At 36.6% G+C, this 18,233-nt stretch overlaps 1 protein-coding gene across 2 annotated transcripts in view; it reads right to left on the bottom strand.

Moving 5' to 3' along the window:
• Nucleotides 1-18,233, bottom strand: part of LOC119658439 (protein Tob1) — a 120,462-nt gene that overhangs the window by 3,073 nt on the left and 99,156 nt on the right. For both annotated transcript variants that reach the window (XM_038065842.1, XM_038065843.1), the window contains 3 exons: nucleotides 5,749-6,084; nucleotides 464-640; nucleotides 47-402 (listed from right to left, as the gene is read on the bottom strand). In XM_038065842.1, coding sequence (XP_037921770.1) covers nucleotides 47-402; nucleotides 464-640; nucleotides 5,749-5,901 — 686 coding nt within the window. In that variant the 5' untranslated portion in view covers nucleotides 5,902-6,084. The remainder of the gene's footprint in view (nucleotides 1-46; nucleotides 403-463; nucleotides 641-5,748; nucleotides 6,085-18,233) is intronic.

Raw genomic sequence — 18,233 nt, 5'->3', positions numbered from 1 at the left:
TTCTCTTAATATTGTTCGAATGACATAGAATCTCTAGATAGTCTACCTGTTTGTTCGTTTTGAATTTGTCTTTAGTTTTGTGCTACCAAATTTAGTTTGGGCGAATGTGGCTGTTGTAAATGTAAGAGGGGCCTGCGTACGTTGCTGAAGGAAGGAGCTATTAGTCACGCCAGTAGCAGGAGCGGGACTTGCAGCCAGATTTCCATTTTTCAACGTTGGACTAGACGACGACGTAGGTGGAGATCCTTGTGGTGAAGTCTTGGGGCTTAAACTAAGTCCATTCATGCTTGAACTCACAGCATCAATTGGTCGGAAACATTGGGCTTCCGGATTGAAAGTTTTAGTGACTTCATGATCAGTTGACGAATCATCTGTTCGCTCATTGTTCTCGGAATATAAAATCTGAAAGTGAAATGTAGTGTTAATCGTGGACTTGGAATTATTGAAATCGGTGTTGTTTTACCTTCACAGCACCCTTTTCACCTATACGATACGATACTTCACCGGGATCTACCCACACTGCCAATTCCGATGGAAGATTCTCTAAAATATCTGCTATGGGGACGCCACTTTCACGTGCAGCCCGATCTAACACAGAATCCACTGGATCGCCTGTTTTCAGACAACGAAATGCCGAGCCCTGTTAGTAAAGAAAAGCAGACATAGTCCTTTTTATTATCACGTAATCTGGAGGGAAAGGAGCAATTCAGAAAAATATTAGTCAACTATTAGAAGTAAAAAAAATAGATTATATTCATTTTGGAGAACTCCAATTGCGAAAATGATATCAAGTGAGGCAAAAACGGGACGTTTCTTGTTGACGAAAGCTGTAACGATTAGAACTTCTTAAAGAGAAATGTGGTTAACCTACAATTTATTGACCAGTTTTGACGATCTTTACGGAATTTTCTTGGCAGACAAGGTGTCTGAGCTTCCGATAAGTTGGAAGTTGAGCAGCTTAATCCTAGCAGTGTGTAAGTATAACAAAAATATGAGAGGACTTTATGGATAAGATATACTTTAGTTTTATATTGGAATATGTAAGATCTTTGAGTGATTCAAGACGTTTTCTATTCTTCTGCTTCTAACTAGCCTTTAGCCTTAAAAAGGATGGCTGGATTATCATTAATGTGGGGACGAAGGTAAGCGGTATTAAGGGCCTGCTATGGACATAACGGATGAAGGGTGTAACTTAAAGGTACAAAGTAACTCCCTTATCCTTCGGGATAACCATATGCTTCTTCTGTTTGCTGAAGAAGAATTGATGACTTCTCAAGAAGAGTAATCCTACTTGCAACGCTGGATATCTGTATCGCATTCAACAGTTTCAGGGGGGCTCATTTTTTCGTCCCTGGGTACTTGCTAACGATATTGTAAAGTTATCTGAAAGATCGTATTTAAGATTATTATTATTATGTATCGGAAGAAAAAGAATAACGGTGCGTAGATTTCTAGAATCTAACATAAGATGCGATTATACACCTAGAAATGCCGGATAAAACCTATCTAAGCGGAAGCTAGGACTCGGCTGAACCTTAAGGCATCCGGTTTGAACCTCGTCACAGCAAAAAACAAACTTTTATCTCTAATGAAGCGGCACATACGGGTAGACATTCCAATGCGAGTACTTTATAATACATTGAGAAGGAAGGACCTTAAAGATCGTGTTAAATGTTTGATCCTAGGGCTACATTTTTGGGTTCAAGTGAAATACGCGGGAACATTGCCGGCACGCTGAGCAGGTTGATGGTAAATGTTAGAGTTTCTACGCAGAGTAAGCGTAAACTTCTAGTGTACAAGTTCGGCAAAATAACGAAAGAAAATTTTAAATGGTAGGAGCTCTAAAAATTAAGACTAATTAGCCTTTTATTGTTTATGTAGTGCAGATGTTAAGGAGTTCTAAAATCAGCCTAGGGGTATCTACATATCGTAACTTTGCAACGTCAAGAAAAGTACGCGCTGGTCCTGATAAGGTTAGACCACTGGGTCAGGAAATGATATGAATCAGATGTAGATAGTGATTCCGATACGGATACCGACTTATCTTTGCCGCATGATCGAGAATAAGTGACGAAGAAGGGTTAAGTGAAATGGTGTCGTGAAAAATTTGTCACACTAGAAGTAGTTTGGGTTCGCTCGCTTGTGTAAATAACCAAATATTCAAATTCAAATAAGCACAAATTTTCAAGATAGATTGCACTCAGTTGACCCAATTTACGATGCCATTGGAAAGCACTGCCTCGAATTGGAAATAGACGAAAATCTTTGCATTGACGAGCGGATTGTTCCGGTTGCAGGAAAGGCCATCAAACAGTATGTCAAGGGCAAACCAACACTGTGGGGTGTCAAAATATTTGTTTCATGTGGGAAGTCAGCATTTGTATACGGTTTCATAATTTACGAAGGACCAGCTACAGAATTTGGCGCAAACCATGAACATTTAACTCTGGTGCGGTTGTCGTCCTCCATCTCATAAAACAGATCAAGGAAGTAAATTGTACTGCGACTATTATTTTTCATTGCTTTAGTTATTGGAAATACTGAAATAGGCAAAAAGGCAATCAGGTTTTCCAATCCTCCGTTGGTTTCCGATAAGGACATGATACAAATGGACCGAGGAGCAAGTGATAAGATGGTTAGTGAAAATGGTAATGTCATTTTGGTGAAGTGTCTGGACAACAGGTCATTTTTTTGGAATAAAATTTTGTTAGTTGCGGTGATGAAGAGGATGTTTCCAGGTGAGGCAAAAAACAAAGAAGAAAGAAAATATGTCACTATCAATCGTCCGAAAATTATCCGTTTGTGTAATCATTCTACGGGTGGTGTCGATCTTCTGGACTAAATGATCGGATTATACTGACGCTCTCGGAAATGGACATTACGTATGATCTTCCATATAGTAGATCTCCCTGAATGTCAGTAGCCCAGTAATTTTTTTTAATGTTAGTCCACATCTGTGACATAAGGGCCACCACGTTGGAATACCACTGTTTTGCTGGACCAAGGTAACACTCAATCCTCCTCTAGAGGAATGGGGCTAGATTTGACAAACACCCAAAAGGTCAGAACAAAATATGTCGAGAAGAGGCTGTGGATCAAAAAGAGAAAAACTTTAGAAAAATGCTGGGAACTAGTGGAAATACCTGTAAAGGCCAAAGGTAGCTTCCGGGATGGGAAAACTAGAGATAGAGATTCAGTTAGGAGCGGCGCAAGAGGGGTAAGAGGCTTGCTAGCAATAATATGAAATTTGTGGTTACACATCCATTAATATCTGAAAAAATATCTTGCTGTGTGCTTGCAGTTGATGAGTTTGCAAGATTATAGGAGGCTTTTGTATAATCAGGTGAAATATCATGGGGCCGAATTGCGACAAACGAACAGACGGGTTTAAGGTAACATCCAAAGTGGGCATCACAATTAATGCTGTCGAGACGAGACGCTGTTAAATTGTCAACTATGCAGGATTAGATAAGTTGAGAATGGGTTCCACATAATATTTCGAAAGGGTAACGATTTTTCGCTTGTCAAGATATAGTTCGGCCGTTAAATCGAGTTTTTCAACGCGTTATGTAAATATAAAGGAACTAATCTCATCCTTGAAATTATAATGGAGACTACTTGGATCTTCCGCAGCTTCCATATGGTCCATAAATCCTCAGAAATGAATAGTAATGTTTTGAGATGGTCACGTACAAAATTAAGTCAGGACTTTGTAGGAGATGGGAAAAGAATTGATAATTTCAGCCTAAACATTCCGTTTTTGATAGTTGACGCCATCTTCGCCAAAACGTTCAACAATGAAGAGCCGCTCTAATTTTATTGAGGGGCTCCCAACTGTGTTGAGTATTGTTTTCTTGTCCCTAGGGTCCCACTGATAGTTTAAAGAATGTTCTTCGTACAAGTAATTGGGAAGTAGTCAGCTCTACGGCAGAACGACAATATTGTAGTGTTCTGTGATCAGCTACAAAGGTAGGGAAAGTATCTGAACTATCATCCGATAGTTGCGTCTCTTTATACATCCACTCAACAGATGATATTAGTTAAAGTGTAAGAGATTGAGGTATGGATAGGCAGAAAAGACAGGCACGGGGCAGAGCCGATAGAAGAATGTTATATTGTAGAGCAATTTCGCGAAGAAAGGACCGAATGCTAGTGAAATTGTACTGTATACAATAAACTCAGGAGGATTATTTTCAATTTATGACTTACAATCATAAAATCTTGGACAGCATAAGGCTGAAACGCAATTGTAAGTCTCAATTTTTACTAGCCATTAAAGCTATTCTAAAATATTGACAAAATACTGGAAAATAATATATCTGTAGTATACGTGCACTCATTATACTAAAGCAATGTCAGTAGAGTCACTTTAGTAATTACATGAACTATTCTCTAGAAAATCAATTTTCGTATATTATTTACGCTTAATTCGCCTTCCCAGACAAAATAGTATGTAACTGGTATAGTAAACACAATCAAAAAAATATGGAATACCAAGCATTCCACAATGAAAAAGAGAAGGCAATCAAAACGAAAAACAGTATTAAAAAGTAATGCCAAATGAGGGAAAATGGTCACGTTCTGGTAATATGAGAAATGTATCTAGGTAAACAGATACATATTATCAACAGGTTTTGACCTTGTAACGAATGCCTTTAGGGTTATTATTTCATAACAATACGGGTGGAAATGCAAAACAAAAATAGAAGATTAACATTAAATTGGAGAAAATTGCTGACACATATAAATATCTCATGGATAGTAGCCACACTATGTAGGTGTATGTCTGTGGCTGTGTAGATATATGAAACTGTAAGTAAAATAATACATTTTCGGCATATATGAAGAGAATTAACAAACTTGAAAACAAATTACAATTTACAATTTAGAACAGAAATGTTAAATAGAATTTGCTCCAGTAACGTGTTTTGTGACTGCGCCGACTATGTCAAGTACAATAGACGTGATAATTAAATTTTATCATAGATTTTCATCTGTAATGCCTTAGTACATCGGCGGTTTTTAGTATTGTTTATAAGCTTTCTTCTAATTCAAATAAAGGTCATAAAATATAATAATCATTTTGAAACCTTGAGTTTGTAGGAGAAAGCTGCTGCTGTGATTCATCATTTTATAATACAAGTATTATGGAGACATGTAACATGAGAAAGGAAAAGTTCCTATTCTCATTTTGGATATTTTATATGAATAATTTATTTGTGTATCTGAATAACTTCCTTGAGTGTCCTGTTTTTCATGAATTAATTTTTTATTTATAGTTGACGTATCGAGTAGATATGGTACAAGAGATTTACTTTTGTGATTAAAAGTTTTTGTTTTCTATGTTTGCAAAAAGGAAGAGAATAATTAATTGTCGAAGTATAATCTTATAGAAGACATTTCATTGAAAAAGGGGAATAATGCTTTCTCGAAATATGTTTCTCAAGAATCACCACGTAACAACTGGTTCCCTAAGTATCTAAAATATCAATTACGTATATGAATTACCTAATTGTGAAATTGTAAAAAAAAGCTGTTATTTTTTTCCTTCTTTTTTGGCTTTATTTTGTTTAAAGTTTTAACTGTAGTAGATAAAAGATGCCACCAATAAAATCTTGCAATTAATTGACGTATTTGGGTTGAACAGAAATTAACTACAGAAATATATCTCAAATATAACTAAATCTTGGTTTGTTGTTGATTTTTGGAATCTTAGAAATAAATAATAAAATATTGTGAATATCTTACCTTAAATGGCTTCTCAGGATACCAATGTCCTTGAAATTTGTCTTTTAATGCTTTTTCTAATTCCTCCCCAAATAAATTTACTCGTCGTCTTGGCAGTTTATTATATAAATAAGATATGACAAAATTCAGTGCTACTTGTACTTCCATATGCATTTTGATGATGACTTATGAGTTTTTAATGTGTCGTTTTATGTTGTTTCAACTACTTTGGCAATTTTTATTTTTATCTATCTCGTCTGCTTGTCCGTTACTTCGAAAATCCGTTTCAGTTTAATATTATTATCACGGAGAAGCTTTTTAGCCGTAGTGGTTATATAGATTTTGCATGAGATATATCTGAAAATATAAAAAACAGATGTTAATTATGAAAAAGCTGTTTTAATAGTTGTAAAAGATAATTTGCTTTTCTTTTTTTTCTATTTTTTTTAAATTTTCCTTAACTTTCTAATTTATTTAAAAAAAAAAACTTTCCGTTTGGACGAAATTTGATTAAATTTTGAGAATGCAGATATTAGATAGTATATTATCCCAATAACGCATCCTATAAACGCATCATTGCCAGCAATCAAAATATATAAATATCGTAAAAGTATCCTCTAAGGTGACCGCGGACAGGAAAACATATTTTAGCTAGTTCACTATTTTTTTTTGTCCTAAATTTAAAAAATCAAAAACAAATGGATAAAATTAAAATTTAGCTTATCAAATTTGAGGATAAATTATTGCGTCTAATTTCTCTATGGTGATTTTATGAATATTTAAATATCTTGACAGTAGCGGCCACATGCAATGGATTCATCGTTGAAATATGGTGTCACGATCAAATTAAGTTTTATTTTTAATTCAATTTGAATCAGTCAAGCCGTTTCCCAAAAAGTTCATTGCTCTATTTATTTGCGGGGAAACAGAAAGTCATCCGGGAACATTGTTTGTGAAAAGTTATTTTCTATGTCACATTAAGTTGAATGGCTTTGTGGGACAGTCTCAACGGCGAAAATGAAAAAAATGGCAATTTCTTTCATTCAAAATCGAACGAGGCATGCCTTAGCTCAACTCACATAACAGTCAAGCACGTCAGGAACCTCAGTAACATTCTAAAATTTTCACAAACTGATGGTAAGGAAACTGGGTTGCCCTCATCTTAGCAACAAAGATGTTAGTTACACATGATCGCAACATTTTTCAGCAGAATTACCAGTGATCAGTGTATTGTTTTTTGTCATAACTAAAAACCATTGACAGCGCTCTAGCGTGGGGAGAGGGGGGAGGGTTTATCCCTATGGCCCTGGTCGCCGGACTACGTGAAAATTGCCATAGATTTGGGTAGCTCTTGCTGAGCGTGACATCCCAATATAAAATAAAATTTGCGAGCCAAGTGAACAGGGAAACGCGAAGAAAGAGATCACTATCTTTTAATCAATTAATAGAAACACTTCTGCTGTAATTAACTAATTGTTAATAAAAATAAGATCCGACAGAGACTCAGAAATTTGCTGTTTATTGGGGCACGTTCAATGGAAGTGAGGACAAGACAAGGACTACCTCAAAAATTCCTCCAGTCCACTATCTCCGAGTCATCGATGAAGAAGATTGCGCTACGTTTGCAGTAATCTGGTGGAGAGCACTTATCGATGAAATGCGGGTAGAAGGTAGTAAGGGATGCCATTTTGAGCCAGTTAGAAAGTTACACATATTCCTGACAACTCATAAGTTACCACGCAGACTCCAGTGCTTTATTCTAGTAATGCCAGAAGAAGAACACCTAGAGCTTAAAGAAAATTATTCTGAAAGAAGTTTACAAACATGCAGTAGTGCATGAGAGGTGAAAGAATTAGTCCGGTGTAGCCTATATTTACGTAAGGATGGTTCCATGAGATTCGATCTTTTTCTCGTTTAGACCAATCTTGGCTAGTAAGTTATCATTAGCGTCCTTAAATCCATGCTAAGATAACTTAAAAGGTCACATAATCAGTCACGAATATCCTTACTTTTAAATTAGATCATTGTGAGGCTTGGCAATAATTCGGCGCGACAGTTTAGCCTCCATTACTGCGAGTCGGCGTTTATTGCTGGTGATGTTATTCTGCACAGCGTGTTTGGAACATACTATAATCTTGCAAACCAAGCGAGTAAAATGCTCACTCTTCCTTCCGAAAACAAAAGCCATATGAAATTAGTACACAGTGTTGCGTCTACTATCTATAGACATGACCATAGAAAGCAGCCTTGGAATCCGCTTTGAATAAATTGAGTAGCTGGGATTGACCAAAATTACCCTTCGAGTCATCTGTGGTTAATAAAGAAGGTAAAGTAATCCAAAGAATCAGAAGAAATGATGTTCAGGTCCATTAGCGCCTAAGTGCGACTCTATTGGAGTATGCTGTTGACGCCCATTTGCGGGCCTATATACTAGCCAGTTTAGGCCCTTCTCTTATCAGTCTCCAAATTCATTGACTTCTACCTAATCTACCTAATAAACCAAATATCCATTTTCCAAGAAAAATATGCTCGTTTCCAAGAAGGAAACAAATTGAGGAAACAACCATATTTCTGCTAGGGTCGGTTGTCATTTGTGGTACCTTGGAGACTATGCCATGCAGTGTCCAATAGCATGAAGGCTCTTTCTCCATGTTCAGGCTGAAGTCGTCGAGTAAGATTTTTATATTGTTTGAGACCAAGTTCGTCCTTTCTAGAATCGATCTTTTGCTTCTGTTAGAGCATATATATTCAATAAGCAAATATTATTCACTTCCATACAAACGGTTCACCTGCCTCCATTAATTGGCTTGGTAATGCTGCGGGTGGAGTTCTTCTGAATTACAAGTGATATGCTGCATGTCTCTTTAACACTTTCAAAAACCGTTTGGTGGTCAAACACCCACTGGCTAATAATGGCTTATCCTGGATAGCTTTTTCGATATTTTCAGTAGGCGAGCAGGACGCATAGGGTCTCGGTTCTAATTTAGTGGTTGCCAAATTAGTTCTAATTTATCAATTCCAACCCAAGGACTTTGCGCTTTTGGTGTCTCGATGGGGAGTAGTAGCTTGCGATTCTCATCATCATCATCAACGGCGCAACAACCGGTATCCGGTCTAGGCCTGCCTTAATAGGAAATTCCACACATCCCGGTTTTGCGCCGAGGTCCACCAATTCGATATTCCTAAAAGCTGCCTGGCGGCCTGACCTACGTCATTGCTCCATCTCAGGCAGGATCTGCCTCGTCTTCCTTTTCTACCATAGATATTTCCCTTATAGACTTTCCGTGTAGGATCAGCCTCATCCATACGGATTAAGTGACTGCCCTATTGAGCCGGATTTTATCCACAACTTGACGGTCATGGTATCGCTCATAGATTTTGTCGTTATGTAGCTTACGGAATTGTCTATCCTCATGTAGGGGGTCAAAAATTCTTCTGAGGATTCTTCTCTCGAACGCGGCTAAGAGTTCGCAGTTTTTCTTGCTAAGAACCCAAGTCTCCAAGGGATACATGAGAACTGGCAAGATCATTGTCTTGTATAGTAAGAGCTTCGACCCAATGGTGAGACGTTTCGAGCGGAAAAGTTTTTGTAAGCTGAAATAGGCTCTATTGCCTGACAACAAACGTGCGCGGATTTCATCGTCGTAGCTATTATCGGTTGTGATTTTCGACTTTAGATGGGAGAAAATATTAACGGTCTTAAAGTTGTAGTCTCCTATGTTTATTCTTCCCGTTTGACCAGTACGGTTTGTTCGGTATCCCGATGAAGTTGATAAGACTGACTAGCCTGCGATTCTACTACTGAATAAATTCCTTCCTTTAGTTTTCCCATAAACGCTTGGGTTCGTCGTTATTCACATAGGACGACTCGTGCTGCACTTCAGTCGCTATGAAGACTCTGCATAGAATTAGAGCGTCCGATGTATTGGCAATTGTTTTTGGCATTAATCAGTGAATTTTGCCTTTCTTCTGACAGAACAACATATTGAAGCATTGTCTTTGGAAGGATACATCTCAAGTACGATCTTTGCTTTTTTTCAGTGCCGGGATAAAATCGTCTGTATAGAGAAAACGAGGATGAGTAAACAATGAAGGAAGATCATTAATGTAACAATGGACTAAGGGTAGAGCCCTGGAAAGCTTCACATTTTACTCTATCCCTTAAGTAAGATCTTAACCAGGACACAACATATGGTGGAAATCCTTACGAGTCGAGTTTCTTGAGGAGCAGTCAACGGCATCAAAAACTTTGGAGAGGTTACCGTAAATTGTGCACACGACTTTCCTATCATTTGTGGACTCAACGACAAAGTTGGTAAACTCCAGAAAGGCAGTTATGGTTAAGTATATGATATGTGCCGCCTTCTACTTGTCTGGAAAGGCATTTCCAGATAAACTTATCTATGTTGAAAATTCACAATGCTTCAATTGACTCACATTTTAGATTGAGAAAACCATCAGGATACTGCCATTAGTATTAACACGGTCGATGAAAATTTTGATAATGGCAAGGTTCAGAAGAGGATTGAAGGACGCATAAGATGGAGTTTTGAGTTTAACAGAAGAGGGATAGGAAGACAGGAGTAGCCTAAGACGGGGAAGTTTGGGACATGAGACCCGAATGACTTAAATTCTATTTGCTGGAAAGAGTCTTCTATATTTGATAGCTATTTAAGATAAGCGTTAATCATTAAGGTATCTACGAACTTAGGGCTTTACAGTTGACTAGATCAACTGCATTCTCTGAATGACAAAATTTTAGCCGAGACCGGCGCTTCGCACAGAATGTAGCACGAATTTTTCTGCGAACCAAGTTGGATATTTGCAAATACTTCATCTTAAAAATGAATACAAACTCGACCTAATGCTTATATTATATTTGTTAGATATACACTAACTTTTTTATTATATCGGCTAGATATCCACTGAAATATGGAACACATTCTTCAATTTACAAGATTTTATCAAGATGTTATATAAATAGATAAAAAGAACGACACGTACCGCCGTCATCATTACTCATAAATTAATTTTCCATTGATAACCTAGTTAAATGCATTGCATTGCAAAATGTTCTCATTTCACACCTGAAACCACTTAACCGAAAACTTTTCTTTTTATCAATTTATTAATGATCTACAAGAAATCAAAACACAAAATTAAATTTACTGATCAATTTTGCAAATTTCATTGAAAACGAGAAACCATGTTTAATTTATTAAACTTGGCACACATTCATTTAAAAATTAAATCACAAATTATTGCACTTTTCAGAAAGTTCACTTGGTATTTATTTGGAATGCGGGTGAATTTATCACACTTTGTGCAATTAAATGAAGGAACATGCATTTGAGTATTTGATAAACACATGTAAATATGTATGGGGTCATTAACTGTTGCCCTGAAATAAAAACAGAAATACAGCAAATTACCATGTACCTACTTTTGTTTTGCATATCAAGACCCGGTATCGTAATTAAATGCGAAAATAATGGAAATTTTTCGAGGTAGCTTTCACGTGTGACGATTAATCAATATTCAACAGTTTTATAGACACCAAGAGAGGGTGAATTTCAATTTCAATTTATGCGGGGTCTAAATGATTTAATAGGCGAAAATTGATTTAGGAAAATTTATGTTTATATGATTTGAATTTATTTTATTTTGAAATTTCTTGATATATCGGGTGGACAACTAAGTTGTTGCTTATTTTTATATAGACGCCCGGAACGGAACTTTTTGATAAGTGAACGCCAAAACTATTTGTTGCTATTGGCTTTAAGGGTACAATTCGAATTTATAACAATATTTTGAAGGAGTTATATGTCATATTGAGTATTTATAATTTTAAGTTAAAATTCGAATAATTTTCGAACGATCAATGGGTGGTGGATTAGAGATCACCCGTCCCATTCGTGGAAAGGCTCTTGACAAAGCATTCATTGTGAATAGAAGAAAGTTGAATACAATAACTTATTGTAAGAATAATATAAGTACTTATTTAAATTATTTTGAATGAATAGCAAGATAATAAAATGCAAATTGTACATTCAATCAAAATGATCTCTCCTTAAAATTTTGAATAAAATTTTGCTATGATATTCGAAACTTGTTGTTTAACTCTAGGAAAAGTGAAAAGTGGATTGACTTCTAATTTCACACAGTTTTATTCAGAAAAAAAAATAGATATTCGAAAATGAACTCGTATATTCAGAAGTAGAAGAAACTGATGAATGTCATTCAAGAAAAGAAGCCAAATTTATAAATTGAGAAGAAATATGTCCAGTCCTGACCTCCCATGATCTGACTATAATCAGCTTCATTTATTGGAAAACTTGTGTGGTTTCAAATCGAATTTGCCCTTTTTCTTCGTTGAAAGGTAAGCTTTTATTGATTTTCATGAAATACTGAATGAATAATAATAATAATCATTGTCGCACCAATCCATATTGGATCAGGGCCTTGAAGTGTGTTAGAGCACTTCATTCACGACCGTAACGGTACACTACAGGATTACAGTACTCTGTAGGAGGCGATGTGGTCAGCATTGCGCTCGCCCGAGATTATTATTCTGATTTGATTCAGGTACTCATTAACAGCTGAGTCGACTGGTATCCGACGTCAAATCATGATACAAATCCCACTGCCACCAGTGAGATTTGAACCGCGACCTTCCGTACGATAGCCTTGTGGTCTAACCACTCAACTATCTGGACACAATGATATTGGTTCATGTTATTCCCCAGCACAAACAAAATTTCTTTCTTCCTTCATCTAGAGGATCCGCAGTTACTACACTCACCAATTTTTCGTTTAGGGATAGATTGCTTACTTGATGGCGGGCCGCGCTACTTTTGAGGAGCGACACATAAGTTTCTTCTAGTACCCGGGACACTCTGACACGTTGCCTCACCTTTGCGCTGCGGAGTAGTGTGAGAGGAAGCGGCTACAGGTGTCGTTGGTTTCGAATATATTGATTCAAAAACTCAGTATGATCAAAAACACTCGCTTTGAAACCTTGGCTGGTCTGAGCCTAGACAATGACTATTTCTCTTTAGACTCTGAGTCACATACCATGAGAGAAAAGTTGAAGAAAATCACAACACCTAGGTCAGGTTCTTGATGAGTGGCAACAATGCAGCGGCCATACTCAAATTGTGCCGGAAAGTGCACCCAAGGAATTAATCTCGCAATCTGAAATTCAAAACCTGTAATGATCAATGACAGATAGATAATAATGAGCTTTGAAAGAAGGCCCCCATATCATCTGAGGTCAAATGTTTAATTCCTCCGAGATTGTGATTTTGATAGACACTCATTATCACGAATTATAGATGGATCACAAGGAAGAAGAAACGCAAATTTAACTGCTGCGAGATTTTATTGTAGATACACCAGAGTAACTACTAAGCTAACTGGGAAGGAGAGATATCCGTATTGGTAGTTGTAGATGCCATTATTTCGTTTGCTAAGGAACCAGTCAGTGGAGGGCTTCAAGGCGACCTAATGAGGGAGGGGACACAATCACAAAAAAACCTAATGCGCGAGGAATGGACGACGAAGGATTAGCTCTGTGCCGATTCAGGCATTTACGCGACGAGTGGCCCCGTTTTCCTTTCTTCTTCATGTGGGGCCAGATAACATGTTGAACCTGTGGCGGCCTACCCCAACCTAATTGTTCACCCCTTGCTACTTCCTAAGTACTTGAAAGGATTGATGACTTCCTAGGAAATAACTTAGGTCAATGCATGATTAAACTTAATATTCAAATTCTTTTTTTTTACATTTTTCTTTTCTTAATTGGAATGATTTACTTATTTTTGTTTGTGTTGTCTGTACTCAAAGTGCCAAGCCATATAATCGTTCTTAAACCTTACACGCTTTTTGCTCTAAAAAAATCGGGCAAGTAGCGCTGCAAGCAGAGCAAGGGAAATAACGATCAATTTAGCTTCCGTGACCGAAGCTTGATGACTCAAATTTGAGATTTCAAATTTGAATAATCAAACCTCGGAAACGGCCAGGGAAATTATACCGACGTAACAATTCGCGAATAAAGGGTGCATGGACCACCCCTAATATCGTCCTGAAGATCTCGTTAATTGAATGCTCCAAGAGATGGATGAAACTCTCAAAATTAGTCGCAAGTCTTGACAGCGAAGAGGGATGTTTCTCCTCTAGAGCTTCGATCATTATTGAACTAAATTAAGACAAGTAGCACGCCTCTTACTGGGCAACTTCTTCGTGGTGAGGTGAGTATTGATGTGCCCAACGTTAAATAATCTTCTGACCTAATTTCCGTGCTCTGAATATATGTATCCTTCTGTGGATTGGTGCCTGTTGCATCGTTTTGTTTCGCTCAGTTAGAATTCCGCAACATTAACTAGAATTGGCATCTCATTCTCTTTCTATTAACTAAACTGCTTACAGCGTTGAGGTATAAGTCAGCCTTCTTAAAGTCTTATGTAAAATAAAATCTTAAATACAAATAAACTGATGGACAGCTATACAGACAGAGATTGAACCGATTTAAATTTAAATCTCTGTCTATATATCTGTCCATTGGTTTATCTGTACGTCATACCCAATTTACTTGAAAACGGCTAAACCGATTGTTACGAAATTTGACATCTGTGAAATACTTTAGATGCACCAAATGTGGCAATTTTTGGCTGAGTTTAAAAGGTGGAATAATTTTCAAATTTATCAAAATTTTCACTTTTTCTTTGTTCTATTTTCAAAATGTAAAACATCAGATTATCAAACAATTGGGGCCTAATTAGTACTTTCAGAACTGGTCAAAGATGCTTTGGAAAATAGAGGAGTTAAGTTTCAAAATATACGGACTTTAAAATGCAACAGGTTTCGTTGCATAAAGAAAAACTTTTGGAAATAGTCACTATAATGCACCTGCATAAAATTTAATCTCCAAAATGCATTCTATTTAAGAATATGTTATTGTCAATAATAGTATATTTCTATTATTTTAAAGATTTTCTGGGTGATCTTCTTTAAGTTTATTTCAAAAGTGCAGAATTTTGTAGCATATACTGTACGACACGATATTGGAAAATTTGGTAGAAATCCCATAATCATTAACCAAATTATAGTACGTATGAATTGTCTTTTTCCTGCTAGTATCATATTAAAGTGAATAGTCTAGGAAACTAAAAGCCCACAGAAACAGCAACAATGTTCTCACATATATTGTTGGACAATCACTCTAAAGTCTGACTAAAGTAGTGTTCATTTATTACGTTGCCTAAGTTACCAATTGAATTCATATATGAGGTAATATGGCTTCACACTAGCTTAAATTACATAACATTTTATTAACAATTACTGAAAGAAACTGAGAATTAGCTGAAAAACTAACCGAAAAAATTGTCATTCTGCAAACACCGCGGTTAAGTACTGTTGGGAGTGATGAATTCGTAGATGGGAGATCAAAATGTAATGTTTTAATTTGAGTTCTTCCTTAGATGATTATAACGCGGATGCAATCACCTGATAATAAGTAGAAGTGCATAGGCTACCATAACAAGTAAAGAAAGACTGTCTGTTTGCCTGTCTCTCCATGTGCTTTTCTCGAAAATGACGAAATTTTCTTTCAATATATACCTGACTCGAGTAGATATGAATGTTAAAACTAATTGCAAAATGGGGGAGGATTTATTTCCAGAAACTATTCAACGGAAAAATATGAAAAAATTACAATGATGTGCCTGTATAGAATATGGATTTCAAAATACAACGTATTGTCATAATTAAAGTTTTCAACAAAACCTTAAAAAACCACTTTCTGGAGAAATGGATCTTAGTTGGAATCTTCCGTTCCCTAACGTTGAGGAGTAAAATATAAAATCTTGATGTTTCGGGATCATTATGTACAGACACTAGCCTGGACGCCTCAGTATTCGCCGACCATAGAGCAATCTTAGCTTGTACTGCAATCTACAAGCTGCAACAGGTATTAAGTACATTCACCTTAGAGGAATTGAGCATTGGTTTGAACCGTGGAGAGTACAAATGAACGAAACCAAAAGTTGACAAATTATTTTTATACTTAAGAGAAACCTGTTCATCCATTACATTGAATTTAGTTACTGCCCCCAAATCAATGATAACTAAAGTTTTTTTCCGGGGATCCATCGCGATCGCTGATTCAAATGCAAGAAACATAACGACGTCCAAATATTACAACTAAATATGAAAGGGGGAAGTTCGCACTGGCTCCTTCGCAAAAGGTCTTCACTGCAACCAGACTGAAAACTTTTACTTTATAAAGCTATTTGAAATCCAATGTGGACTTCTTGAGGGTCAACCTTGAGACTAAGCGAGTATCTCTAACATTGAACTACCACAAAGAGCTCAATAAAAAATATTTCGAATGATAGCTGGTGCGTGCGTGACGAGCTCGAAAACCGATGAGGACCCAAAAATTCCAATTATATGAGGTAAAATTGTTACTTTAATAAATAGTGATAAAATAAAGCTAATAAGCCACCCAAATAACAAGCTAAAAGTTTGCTGGTTCATTTTAAAATTTATTCGATTTCACTTCAGGAATCCTCTATTCCAAATGCTAACTTCCAATTCATCAAAGATTGAATGGAAGGCGATTGTGAACTTTCAAGGTCAGACTTGTCCCTGGCGCTCCATCAAAGGCTTATTCCTCACCCAGCAACACTTATAATCAATATAACCTTGCGTGATTATTCTATGATCAGTTTAGCAACCGTTGCTGGTGGACCTTTCTGATTTCCATCGGACATGGTGTGATTTTGGGAATGAATAATTTTTGAAGTTTTCTGAGGGGAGTACGCTTATGGACCTCTGTGGTGTGACTTGTTTTTGATCCCTTTCGTATTGAGGGAACCTGCGCCCGAGCGTTACAAATGTGCCACGTAAAAAACAATGACTTCCGGAAGGTCCTTTCGCATTCTACCTGTGGTATGGTTGTGAAGATTTTTTCCATCCAGCTTCTCTTCGATGATTTGGCAAAGATTATTATTTAAAATAAAGGAAAGATGCAGATCTCCCAAACGTAGTGGATAATTGCACGGTTCACGTTTTTTATTCTTCAGGCGTTTGCCCAGAAACACTAGCCAGTTGACCTAGTAGGTTACATTGTAACTTCAGCTACTGTTCACCTTAGATTCCCATAGGTTTTTCTTTTTTTTCATGTTGGAGCGAACTATGTCTGTAAATTTCAGCCAGTTAATTGATTTGTTTGTTACATTTTAGTTTAGGTAGCATTAATTATGAATAATTACAATAGTTATACGCCATACAATTGAATCCGGAGTTTGAGAAGGTCATTTATGAAATTTTTCCATTTCGATTTTATTTGGATGGACTTGAACCATTTCGTAAGTTCATTAGGAGTGCTAATTGGGTCAAACACCTCCACAACAAAAAGCAGGCTAACAAGCATGTGGGTATGGTTAGCATATGATTTGGAAAAGTTTACCAAACATTATGACTGTAATATTTATATAAGAAAAGTCATACTTGACCCGTGATAATCTCATATCTAAATATTTATACAGTGCACAGTGAATTTAACATTTGCACTATTTATACAAAATGAAGGTCAAACTATGTCTGCCTGCTAAATGCTGATCTATATACGTAATGCATTACCAACTCTGCACCATTGCCCGACATATTAAATATTCCAGGAATTTTTGGCAATAGTGTTTCAGCAATGCAAGTTCTCTTGCTTGGTTGCTATTGGCCACAGCGCCAAAATTTTGTCGATTGCACAATGGGACAATATTGTGTGAGTGTGATTAATGAGACATTTGCATAGTTTAAATAAATTTCTTGGCACTCGACATTACCAAATGTTTTGTATGAAAAGGCAACGGCAGTGAGGACGACGTCCAAGACGATGGACTATTTGAAGGAGAGAACAGACTGCAATATGTGGAACGTGTTGGCCATGCATCAATAAGGTGAATTTTTTTGGTTAGTTTCTTCATAATTCAGATTTTGTGGGGTAGAAATCTGTGTAATTAGAGCGTATTCAATTAGAGATGAAAAAGACAAGTAACCGTGTTTTATTTATATCAGTTGTTCTCAGCAGGAAACTAGTTTGCCGGCGCTATTTTCAATTGATAAGGTTAAAAGCTATTTCGAAAGGCTGGCACCATTCCCGATAGTACGTCAAAACTCAAGTGGCTAAAAATTATTTTCTCGTGATCGTACCGGAAAACGTCAGTTCAGATAATATTTCAATATAATCAATTTTTCTTCATCCGGTAATTCATGCTGTAGCAATTAAAACGGTATACTAATAAATACTAGTCCTTGACCTTGACCTCCCGGAATTGCCTTATTTTCATTTTTGTATTAGTTTCTTGGAAACTGGTCAAGGGAACCGTTCTGTTTGAACATTTTTTCAATACCCTTGTCCAATGCAATTTAATCTCCTTCGTTAAATTACGGCTCATTTTCGAACATCTATCTGTTTTTCCTCTATTCATCTTTTTTATATGAATACT

This window comes from Hermetia illucens, chromosome 5, assembly GCF_905115235.1.
Source record: "Hermetia illucens chromosome 5, iHerIll2.2.curated.20191125, whole genome shotgun sequence".
Lineage (NCBI taxonomy): Eukaryota > Metazoa > Arthropoda > Insecta > Diptera > Stratiomyidae > Hermetia > Hermetia illucens.
Note: the sequence above shows the minus strand (reverse complement) of the source record. Positions and strands in the feature narration are given on the sequence as shown.